We start from the raw sequence: 12218 nt of genomic DNA on the forward strand, positions 1-12218 counted from the left end.
GCTATAATTTTTTTTCTCCCTCTCAACATACTCTGCAGTGTTTTGGGGTTTAGGATTGTGCTTTGGAACAATCCTCATCACAGAACTATAGGTTTATTTTTATAAGGCATGTGAGAATTTACCTTTTCTACAACCCCAGGACTTGGAGTAAGTTTGGGACAAATAAAGGGGCGTACTTATTTATAAAGTAGGGAATAAACTTATAGTACTTGTGACCCTTCAATATACATTACAAGGTAAAAATATGATTAAAATAGAAAAGGCATGTCGATGGTTGAGTCATCTTTATTTTGAGCAAAAGGCACATGTAGTCACTCAGGGAATTTTCTAACGTTTTGGGAACCAAGTCACGGAAGGACAGCAGCTCTGTTTTCCGTGGCATTTCCCTTCTTGTCCAAGTCTGGAACTGAGTTGCTTATAGAGTGACCAGAGTGGCATTTCAGAACTTCCTTTAAAAGAAATATTCTGTATAGGTAGCATCTTGATCCTTTTTGAAAGATCCACGAGATGGCCAGTTTGAACTTTTCTTCTTGTTCGCTTAACTATGGGCAAGTCACTCACCCATCTGAGCCTCAGTTTTCTTGTTGTAATTTGGGAGATGATAGTATGTACTTCATGGGGTTAAATAAGATGATGGGCTTATAGAAAGGTTAGCAATGCCTAACAGGTAAGTGTTCAATAAGTATTAATGGAGTATTATTTCTGCTCAAAGCATTTGATGAACCACATGAACCTACTGCCCTTGGACTCACATGGGGTGGACTTTTCTCGAGTGCGCATGTGGAGCCTCAATAATTGGTCCAAGTACTATCGTCAGACACTGCTGTTTGGGGCCCTGCAGGATGCCCAGATCAACTCTGTGTTCAACAAGTACTGCGTCAATGTGCAAGGCCAGGTGGGTTCTCTCCTTCTTTCTCTGAATTTTCATGAAGTATTGTGTATTGTTTGGGTCATGAGGCAGAAGGAGAGGATAGCTTTTGGTCAGCAATGGGGATAGCTCACTTCCTAATGTTCTCACTGACTCCTGGCAGGTGGCTGTGAGGAACGTCCCGATGACAGGCTCCATCAGTCATGTCCTGGTGCAGCTCCCACATGTCTTCCAGAGGATGGAAGCTGAAAACCTAGCTTCAGTGATTGAGGCCAGGTACCCTCCCCTGTCCCATTGGACCCCTGGGGGTCACAGAGAGGGATTTTACTTGGGCATTCAAATTTAGTATTGTATTCCTTGTTGGCTTTATTAGTTACCATTTACGAAATGAAATGAGATAATTGAATCCAATCATGCCATTGACAGAGGAGGACGCTGAAGGCCAGAGAAATGGTGTCTTGTCCTAGTTCTGATAGTGGCAGGGTTAGTAAATCAGGGGTACTTTCCCCTAGACTGTGGCATTTTTAAATTACATTAATTTTTTAATGCCGCATGTCAACAACTTAATTCTAAGCCCTTCAGGGCAAGAACTGTTTTTCTAATTCTCTATGTAATTTTCCCCCGTCTTCTCATTGTGTTTAGTCAGGGGACCCATGGTAGCAGAATGGTGCTTAACACATGGTAGGTGTTCAGTAATTATTTGTTGACTGACTGATTGACAACTGAATGAATGAATGATACAGTTATGTACTTCCTAGAATAATTCTCTGGGATATACCAGCATCACATCTATTCTTTATGATGAATAGTGTTAGCACTTAGTTTTTAATGCGCTTAACAAGTTTTATCCTTACATAATCTCTTTGCAATGAGGTAGGCCAAATTGGCATCTTAGGGGAGGTAGAAGGAGATTGTGACTTGCCCAGGGTCATGCAGTTGGCAGTGACACTATGGCTCACCTCTAGACCACTGACTTTGCCCTTTGCCTTTCCAAATCAGGTTTAACTTTTTCGTCAACAAGATTTTGCCTCAGTATCGTGATGCAGTCATGTCTCACACGCTTATCTATGTCCCCTCCTACTTTGACTTTGTGCGTCTCCGAAATTACTTCAAGAAGGAGGAACTGAACTTCACTCATATCTGCGAGTACACCCAGAAGTCTGGTGTCTCCAGGGCCAGACACTTCTTCCTTCAAGGAGAGAAGCAGTTCCTGCTCCTCACAGAGCGCTTCCATTTCTACAAAAGGTAAAGTAGGGCCAGGTTTCAAGTGTCCTCTCTGGAGGGCCTGCTTTCAAGTGCATGGTGGGCTTTGCTGTGTTATAAGGTCCTCCCTTGCTTCACCTCCTGCAGACAAGCCAGAGTTTTGGGGGCTGGACAGACTTTTCTTGATTGGTTGGTTGGTTTTCTTCCAAAATGGGCATTGTTGGAAAAGGTGGTAGAAACGAATGAGTGACTACAGCATAACCTGTATATAGATCTGGAGTGGGTCCATACTTAGGGTACCTCCTGTAGCTGTGGGTGTACCCCTCAAGAAAGACATTACAGAGCTGAGCAGCTCTCGACAGGGACAACTCAGCTGAGTACAGGAAAGGGAGGAACCTGTCATAGAAGCACAGATGAAACATTGGGGACTGTGTGGTCTGTGGAGATGGAAGTTGAGTACAGTGTCAGTGTTCAGAAAGTTCTCCTTTGTCTTGAGGCAGTGCACACACACTTCTGCACCAAGGAGAACCAGGACTAAGGAGCTCCTTGAAGTTTATGAGAAGCAAAAGGTGAGGGGCTTAGAGTTGAATATTTAAGGGCTTCAGGGTTTGCTTAGCTTCCTCACCATGTGACTTTGACAAAATAAGTTGGATTGGCCTTATTTTTTCTTTTTTTTTTTTTTTTAATTCTAATTAGATTGTTAGTAATATTGAGCCTTCTGTTACTATTTGGGATAGTTGCAGCCCTTTGTGCCCCCAGAGTTTGGTTATTTTAGTGTTTTGCTAATTCTCTCTGCTGCCAAATGTAAAAGCCCCTTTTAAGCTCTTACCTAGAGAGACTGGAAATTGCATCCTATAACCTTTTCTTTCCTGATTCACAATAATGTCCAGTGAGTTTAAGTTCTGACTTTACTGTTTTATTAATTCTCAATCATAAGCTAATGAGGGGCACATTTCCTCAGAGAATCCCTAACATCTAAGCCTGAAATCCTCTAGGCTTTGGAACATATTAGATGATGCACCTTGGCATTGCATTGCCTTTTAGTTTATGCTGATATTAGGATGGTGTTCCTCCGAAATGTTCTCCTTACCAGGATGGGGAGGGAGGGATCCAGCAGCCTGCCGGAGCGAAGCAGGCTGTCATGACATGACTTCTTTGGGTATTCTGCTGCCTAGATGATCTGCTAGTGGAGAGTTGAGGAATGACTACATTTGTGTTTGCTGGGCTTCATCTTGGCTACCCAGACAAGGCTGTTTGGCCCAAGAGTGTTAACGAATGCCTTCTTGCTGGCATCATCATTTGCTTTGTTCCAGTGAGTTGTTGTTTTCATTCATGTTGGAAATGGTATTTTGGGGGAGTTTGCACTCAGCAGGTCTAAAGAGCCCTTAGTTTTCCAAAAGCTTGATACATCAAAGCAAGTCCTTTAAATGAAGTGGATGGATTGGAAAACTTCCCAGCGTGATTGTCTGTAGCAAGTGTGAACTAAGCTGGGATGAGGACTGCTCTCAAGTAGCAGCGTTTCAAGGAGAGGGCATGATGTCAAAGGAGCCCTTTCTCTTAAGTAGGCAGGACAGTCTCCTGTCTTACACTGTTCATTTATTGACCAAACTGTTTTGTCCCCAAAGTCACTATAAAGAGAAACCTAACACGTGCCATTTGCTTTATACCCTGGACCAGGTTAGTGGGTGTTTGAGTTGAATGGAGATAATCTGCAACTGCCAAATATCTCAAGGTTCCCAGCTGTAGATTTTTTTGCTTGAGAGGTCACCAAGGTGATGATGGGTATTTTGATCTGCAGTGTCTTTGTGATTTGATTTTTTCATTTGACCTTGGGAAAAGTACATGTATTTTAAACTTTAGTATCCAGCTTTAAAATTCTATATTTATATTCTCTATGGAAGTAGGCAGTGTTAGACATATTGCAGTTCGTTTGTGAGCTAGCAAAAAACTTTCAACCTGAGGATTTGTTTTCTTTGGGGAGATGAAACCAGTAGAATCTTAGGATGGGGTGGGCATTTGGTCATGATGGCCCTCCTGAGGGGAGGACAGTTCACAGTTCTTTCTCTGAGCATTATCAGTGGGTTAGCACAGGAAGGAGGATTCTTAAGCAGGGGGCAATCAGAAACTCTAGAGGTAAGATTTCTGGAGGAGGGAAACGCTAGTGGGGTGTTTCTGAGTGCTCCCTGCCCCAGGGAGAACCCCAGTTGTAGAAGTAACAGACCTGGTCTTTATAGACCGTATGCAGGAGCCAGCCTTGCAAGTCAGTTGTGGGTGCCTCATTTATCTTTAACAGTTGTCAGGTAACAGACATCTGGAATGTCCTTAGTTTTAGATCCTGTCACAGTGTTACGCCATATTTGTAGGGGTCACTGAAGACCCAAAGCACATACAGGAGAGGAGGAAGGCAGGGGAAGAGGTGCAGAAGATCATGGGAATTGGTACTAACTGCCCTTCTGAAGAGGTTCTGGTCACGTTCTCTTATTTCCAAGAGATGCCTAGTCTCTACTGTGGACGAATTGGTACTAAGAGAGATTGTCTTGGTTTTTAAATATAATACCTATTGGAATTGGTTTTGTTGTTTTATTTTGCTTTAAAAATTCTCTCATTATAAGAGTATTACACAATTATTGTAGAGAACCTAGAAAATCTAGGTTAAAAAAATGGGATCACTTACAATCTTACTGATATAAATACCCATTTTGGTGTATTTCTTTCCTGTCTTTTTAATGTAAAAAATATGTGCACGTGCACACACACACAGACACAGGCATTTTAAAAAGGATACCAAAATTGGGATCACAATGTACACATTGGGATTTTTTTTCTTTTATCTTGAATGTTTTATGTGCTTATTGAAAAAAAGCTTAAATAAGTTAGCATTTTGGTATATATTTGTATTTATGGATGTATTTTTAAGTTAATATATATATAGTTCTACTATATCCTGCCCCCGCTCCAACTTTTTATTTGGGAAGATTTCATTTCAAAAGACATTGTAAGACTATCCCAGTGAACATCTCTAACTCCTTCCACTTAGATTTCACCAGCTGTTAGCATTTTGCCACATTCTCATGCACCCACATTCTCTGTCTCTCCTTCTCTCTTTCCACTCACATCTCTTATTTTTTCTTCCTGAACCATTTGAGAGTAAATTACAGGAGGCTTCATGACACTTAACTCCTAAATCTTTCAGCCTGTAGAGCCTAAAAACAACATTCTTTTATCTAACCACAACACCATTAACATACCACTTGACATTACTGCAGTAATACCATCTAATATTTAGTCTGTATGCAAATTTTCCTAGTTGTTCCCAAAATGACTATTACAGCTGTTTCTCACTCCCCGCCCCCAAATCCAGGACTTAGTTAAGAATCCTACATTGCATTTGTTTGACATGTGTCTTTAGTCTATTTTAGCAGTTCTCAAGCAGGAGCAGTTTTGCTCCCCAAGGGACATTTGGAAATATCTGGAGACATTTTTGGTTGGTACAGTTGGAGGGTTATTCTAGTGGTCTAGTGGTTCAAGCGGGTCAAGGCCTGGGTGCTGCTAGATGTCCTACAGTGCACAGGACAGCCCTTACAACAAAGAATTACCTGGCTTAAAATGGCAGTAGTGCCAGGGTTAAGAAACCCTGATCTAGAATAATTCTCTTCCTTTGTTCCTTGTTGTGATACTGATATTTTTTGAAGAGTACAGTCCAATTTCCTGTAGAATGTCCCACATCTGGATTTGTCTGTTTTCTTATTATTTAGATCAGTGTTCCCAAACTTTGCTACATATTAGAATCCCCTTGGGGAGCTTTTAAAAATCTGAATGCCCTGGTCATACCCCAGTATCAGTTAAATCATGGTGTTTGGGGATGGGGACCAATTACAGGTATTTTTAAAAAACAAATAGGTGATTCAGTGAGCATCAGAGTTCGGGGACCAAAGATTTAAACATTATTTTAGTAAGAATTCTACATAGAGGATATTGTGTACTTCCCCCTGCATCTCCTCAAGAGGCCCAGGGTGTCAGTTTATCCCATTTTTGGTGATACTAAATGTAATCACTTGGTCAAGGTAGGTCTGCTAAATCTTTACATTGTAAAAATACCTTTTCTTTGTAATTATAAGTAATCTTTAAGGTGTGTATAGCATCCTTTTTAATGGTTACGTAGTGTTACATTGTATGGGTATATAATTAACCCAGTTTCCTTTTAATGGGCATATTGATTTGTTTTCTGTTATTATATACAATAATGCCAAGAGCGTCCGTATGCTTAGTTGATGGCATAGTTGCCTAGGCATTTCCTTAGGATAAATTTGGAAAGGAAAACTTATTTGTTCAAAAGCTGTACCCAGTTTAAAATTTGCTGTGTGTTGCCACTCCCATCTTCTCTCCCTGCTAAAATACACACTCACAATAATTTATACTCCATTAGCCTATTTCTGTAAAACGCTGCTTTTTTCCAGTGACTTGATAGTCAAAATGATACCTCATGGTTTTAATGTCTTTTTCTTGCTTTTCTTTGTTTTTTGTAATTGTCAGTTGAATGTAGTGCCTGAGTAAGTAGTTGGCCTGGGCACACCTCTTCTGTCAGGCCACTAGTGTGGCAGTTGTGAATCTAGTTAGGATTTGGTTGTTACCATAGTTACCTTCTATTTACCACAGACTGCCAGTTCCTCCAGCAGACAGTGGCCCCCTGTGGGGCCTGGAGCTGGAGGGCCTTGTCTCAGCGCCCTGCTCCCCTCTCAGCTTTCGCCACGCCCTGCACTCCTGTGCCGAGGGAGAGCCTCTCCCCACGCTCCTGCCCCTCCCCCAGCAGCAGGCTGCTCCTGCCCGCTCCTCCCCCCAAGGCTTGAAGTGGGGCAGGTGTTCTCCTCCTGGTCCGGCTCAGATGCAGGCAGGTTCTGTCCGTCCTGGGCTTTGGAGCTGGCGCTTTCTCAGGGTTCCTGCACCACCCTCCATGGTGGCCAGCCTCTACCTTGTTCTGCGAGGGGTCTTGGTGGGAAAGAGTTCCCTGCTTCTCTGTGGTGGTGGCAAACATCTGCTTACATCAGTGCAGGATCTTGGGCTGAACAGGCTTCATGCCCTTTCCCCAGGACAGACTGCCCTTTTTACTGGATGTAAGTCTTGTGGTGGGGAGGGATGGGGTGAGGGGGTTAACGCCCCTCCCTTAGGGCAGACAGTTTTGCTGCTTCTGACTCCACCCCAGCAGTTGACCTTTGCCCCTCTCATTGGCTTCAGGCTTTAGCTTCATATACAACATGGCTCTGGGAAGAGAGGGAGTTTTCATGTCTGCACCACCATCGGGGTGTCTCAGGTCTTCTGCCTTGCCTCCAGCCTCTCCAGGGCTCCCAGTGGAGACCTATGGAAAAGACCTCATGACTGTGAAGTAAAGGAGTGTCCGGGAATCCCAGGGATTCTGAACTGTCATGCAAGCCCATAATTGCCCTTTAAGAACTTGTTAAAAGTGTAGCTTTCTCTGTCACTGTTTGCAGATGACATGATACTATACATAGAGAATCCTAAAGATGCTACCAGAAAACTACTAGAGCTAATCAATGAATTTGGTAAAGTAGCAGGATACAAAATTAATGCACAGAAATCTCTTGCATTCCTATATACTAATGATGAAAAATCTGAAAGTGAAATTAAGAAAACACTCCCGTTTACCATTGCAACAAAAAGAATAAAATATCTAGGAATAAACCTACCTAAGGAGACAAAAGACCTGTATGCAGAAAATTATAGGACACTGATGAAAGAAATTAAAGATGATACAAATAGATGGAGAGATATACCATGTTCTTGGATTGGAAGAATCAACATTGTGAAAATGACTCTGCTACCCAAAGCAATCTACAGATTCAATGCAATCCCTATCAAACTACCACTGGCATTTTTCACAGAACTAGAACAAAAAATTTCACAATTTGTATGGAAACACAAAAGACCCCGAATAGCCAAAGCAATCTTGAGAACGAGAAATGGAGCTGGAGGAATCAGGCTCCCTGACTTCAGACTATTACAAAGCTGCAGTAATCAAGACAGTTTGGTACTGGCACAAAAACAGAAATATAAATCAATGGAACAGGATAGAAAGCCCAGAGATAAACCCACGCACATATGGTCACCTTATCTTTGATAAAGGAGGCAAGCATATACAGTGGAGAAAAGACAGCCTCTTCAATAAGTGGTGCTGGGAAAATTGGACAGCTACATGTAAAAGTATGAAATTAGAACACTCCCTGACACCATACACAAAAATAAACTCAAAATGGATTAAAGACCTAAGTGTAAGGCCAGACACTATCAAACTCTTAGAGGAAAACATAGGCAGAACACTCTATGACATAAATCACAGCAAGATCCTTTTTGACCCAGCTCCTAGAGAAATGGAAATAAAAACACAAATAAACAAATGGGACCTAATGAAACTTAAAAGCTTTTGCACAGCAAAGGAAACCATAAACAAGACCAAAAGACAACCCTCAGAATGGGAGAAAATATTTGCAAATGAAGCAACTGACAAAGGATTAATCTCCAAGATTTACAAGCAGCTCATGCAGCTCAATAACAAAAAAACAAACAACCCAATCCAAAAATGGGCAGAAGACCTAAATAGACATTTCTCCAAAGAAGACATACAGATTGCCAACAGACACATGAAAGAATGCTCAACATCATTAATCATTAGAGAAATGCAAGTCAAAACTACAATGAGGTATCATCTCACACCAGTCAGAATGGCCATCATCAAAAAATCTAGAAACAATAAATGCTGGAGAGGGTGTGGAGAAAAGGGAACACTCTTGCACTGTTGGTGGGAATGTAAATTGATACAGCCACTATGGAGAACAGTATGGAGGTTCCTTAAAAAACTAAAAATAGAACTACCATACGACCCAGCAATCCCACTACTGGGCGTATACCCTGAGAAAACCATAATTCAGAAAGAGTCATGTACCAAAATATTCATTGCAGCTCTGTTTACAATAGCCAGGACATGGAAGCAACCTAGGTGTCCATCATCGGATGAATGGATAAAGAAGATGTGGCACATATATACAATGGAATATTACTCAGCCATAAAAAGAAATGAAATGGAGGTATTTGTAATGAGGTGGATGGAGTTAGAGTCTGTCATACAGAGTGAAGTAAGAAAGAGAAAAAGAAATACAGTATGCTAACACATATATATGGAATCTAAGGGAAAAAAAAGGTCATGAAGAACCTAGTGGCAAGACGGGAATAAAGACACAGACCTACTAGAGAATGGACTTGAGGATATGGGGAGGGGGAGGGGTGAGATGTGACAGGGTGAGAGAGTGTCATGGACATATATACACTACCAAATGTAAAATAGATAGCTAGTGGGAAGCAGCCGCATAGCACAGGGAGATCAGCTTGGTGCTTTGGGACCACCTAGAGGGGTGGGATAGGGAGGGTGGGAGGGAGGGAGATGCAAGAGGGAAGAGAAATGGGAACATATGTATATGTATAACTGATTCACTTTGTTATAAAACAGAAACTAACACACCATTGTAAAGCAATTATACTTCAATAAAGATGTTTAAAAAAAAAAAAAAGTGTAGCTTTTTTCTTCCTACCCACTTTCTTAGCAGCTGCCCTCTTCCCCACTGTGCTCTGCCAAGGGTGAAGTGGTTCATAAGCCCTGTCTTTCTTCAGACGATCTTGTCACTCTTTGGAATTCAGTCAGTGATGGGCTGAAGCTGGCTCATACCAGCTCTTAAGGTATGGTTGCACATCTCTTCCCAGTTCCAAGTTCAGCAACGTGACACTGGTAGCTTGAAATGGAGTATTTACACCACAGAAATTTGGCCAATGCTTCAAATCAGCACCTGTCCTCCCCCACTGAGAATCCATTGTTAAACACACACCAGGGCACCGCTGAATCAGTTCACTTGGTTGCCCCATGACATCAGCTATCTAGGCTCAGGAAAAGGAACACTGTTGTAGATTATCTTTTTCTTGTTAGCATGGGAGCAGTATTCTCTTGAGTTTTCTACATACTAAGCAGAAATGGAACTCTCTGTTTGTTTTTGTTTGTTTTGATAACTACTGAGACAGAACTGTGTTTTTTCAACATCATTAGCCATTAGAATTCCTTTATGGAAAGAGGATGTGGAAAGATGAACCAAGTAATGGACTGCAGTTATATTTTGGAAGAGGAGGGTCTCCAGAGAGATCAGGATGAGCCAAGGGATAAAAACACAAGGAAAACTTATCGTCCATGAATAAAATAAAGTTTCCGAGGGAGTCTGACATCAGCCCTGTATGAGAGTCTAACAGGAAAAATCAGAACCTTGTCAACGTATAAGATCTTTGGTCATGGAGCCCAAGAGGGAATGACTGACCTCAACCTGAACCGTAAGGCGAGTCCCTAGGGTCTGCACGCCCCCCCCCCCAACCATGCAGCCCTGTGCAGCAGGGAAAGAAGCGAGGAAGCTGTTGAAATTAATTGCCTTCCCATAATGCCTAATGGGTCCTCGGGCAGGATTTTATAAATGGGTGAACTTGGGACATCTGCCGTGGAGTTAACATGTCTACAGAATGACAAGAAAAGACTAATGGGAGTGCATTTACAGTTTATGCAGTTTATTTTATGTGCTGGGTCTGACCTCATCTCCATTATAGAACACTGTTTTGCCTGATTATAATGAGGATAATGTTAAATTGGAAATGCCTGCTTTTCAAATTTTCTGCGACAGATTTCTAATTCTTGTCTACTATTCTTGCCCACCCTACCTCAGTCTGCTCAGATTAGGCTCAAGAAGTGCAAATTCATTTTATCATTATCTTAAGCCAAACATCAGGAATTCAAATACGTTGTCACAAAAAATGAGCCCCTCCAGCTCAAATTAGAGTAACTTTTGGTCTGGGTGTTATTTGTGCCATGGTCTTTCTCCTTGCATGAAACAGCGAGAGTGACTATGTCCCTGTATAACTCTTCGGTGGCTTTTCCATAAAATTTCTCATGTAGACATAGCCTCTCTTTCTCCTTCTAACAGATACACAATAAAAGGCATCAGGAACCTGATTTTCTACGAACTGCCAACATATCCCCACTTCTACAGTGAAGTCTGTAACATGTTGCAAGCCACCACCAGAGGAGAGGAAGCTGCCTGGACCTGCACTGTCCTCTACTCCAAGTACGATGCCCAGAGGTTGGCTGCTGTGGTCGGGGTGGAGCGGGCTGCGCAGATGCTGCAGTCCAAGAAGAACGTCCACCTCTTCATTACTGGAGAGAGATGAGAATTGGTTGGACAGGAAATGGTGTTTGGTGTGATATGTCATGCTTGATTCTTTGTCACTTGGACCTGATTCTGATTACTTACACAAAGAAGGGCTGCAACAAGGAAGGAGCACCAGGCAGGTTCTTATCAGATACTTCTTTCTTTTCAGATCATATATACCTGAAAAGTTCAGTGTAAACCAGATTTCGGTAAAACCCATCTTTCAGAGGTCAGGGGAGAGCTCATGGGACTCTGAGAAGTTGATAGAAGGAATCTTCTACTTGTGAATTTTTTTGTACGCCATAAATTCTTTTGTTGTGATTTCACCTCTAATTTATTACACTTGGTAAATTCTTTCAGATTTGCCTGTTTCTATTTGACACCTTCTTAAAGTGAGGCATGCATTTCTTTGCTTGTGAGAACTGGTTATGAGAAATTGGAATACTTCTTGCTGTTGAATATCATCTTAGTTTTGGATCACACAGGTTTTGCAAAACTGTTATTTTTCCCCAGCCAAACTTTTTTAAACCTTAAATATTCTATTTTAATTCAACCTAGAAGAGCACATTCGTTCACTGATCTTTTTTTAACTCCTAAATGTTTTAGTGAAAATATATACTTAAAAATCACATTATATAAAATAACATTAATTTCTACTTTATTTCAAGAAATAATTTTGTGAAATTCTTGATGTTGCAAATTCATCTTCAGCATCACTGTCTTCATTGCTATAGTCATTTTTTAAGTCATATAACATAAAAAGGAAAAGAAGTTACACTTTTAAAAACATTTTTAGGGAGTTCCCTGGCGGTCCAGTGGTTTGGGCTCGGCGCTTTCACTGCCGAGGCCCAGTTTCAGTTCCTGGTCAGGGAACAAAGATCCTGCAAGCTGCGCAGCGCGGC

At 41.6% G+C, this 12218-nt stretch overlaps 1 protein-coding gene across 2 annotated transcripts in view; it reads left to right on the top strand.

Annotated features, from left to right (window-relative positions):
• Window positions 1-11888, top strand: part of UTP25 (UTP25 small subunit processome component) — a 30856-nt gene extending 18968 nt beyond the window's left edge. For both annotated transcript variants that reach the window (XM_061185543.1, XM_061185544.1), the window contains 4 exons: window positions 713-895; window positions 1032-1144; window positions 1868-2113; window positions 11092-11888. In XM_061185543.1, coding sequence (XP_061041526.1) covers window positions 713-895; window positions 1032-1144; window positions 1868-2113; window positions 11092-11335 — 786 coding nt within the window. In that variant the 3' untranslated portion in view covers window positions 11336-11888. The remainder of the gene's footprint in view (window positions 1-712; window positions 896-1031; window positions 1145-1867; window positions 2114-11091) is intronic.
• Window positions 11889-12218: the final 330 nt, after the last annotated feature.

The sequence above is a fragment of the Eubalaena glacialis genome, chromosome 3, assembly GCF_028564815.1.
Source record: "Eubalaena glacialis isolate mEubGla1 chromosome 3, mEubGla1.1.hap2.+ XY, whole genome shotgun sequence".
Classification (NCBI taxonomy): Eukaryota; Metazoa; Chordata; class Mammalia; order Artiodactyla; family Balaenidae; genus Eubalaena; species Eubalaena glacialis.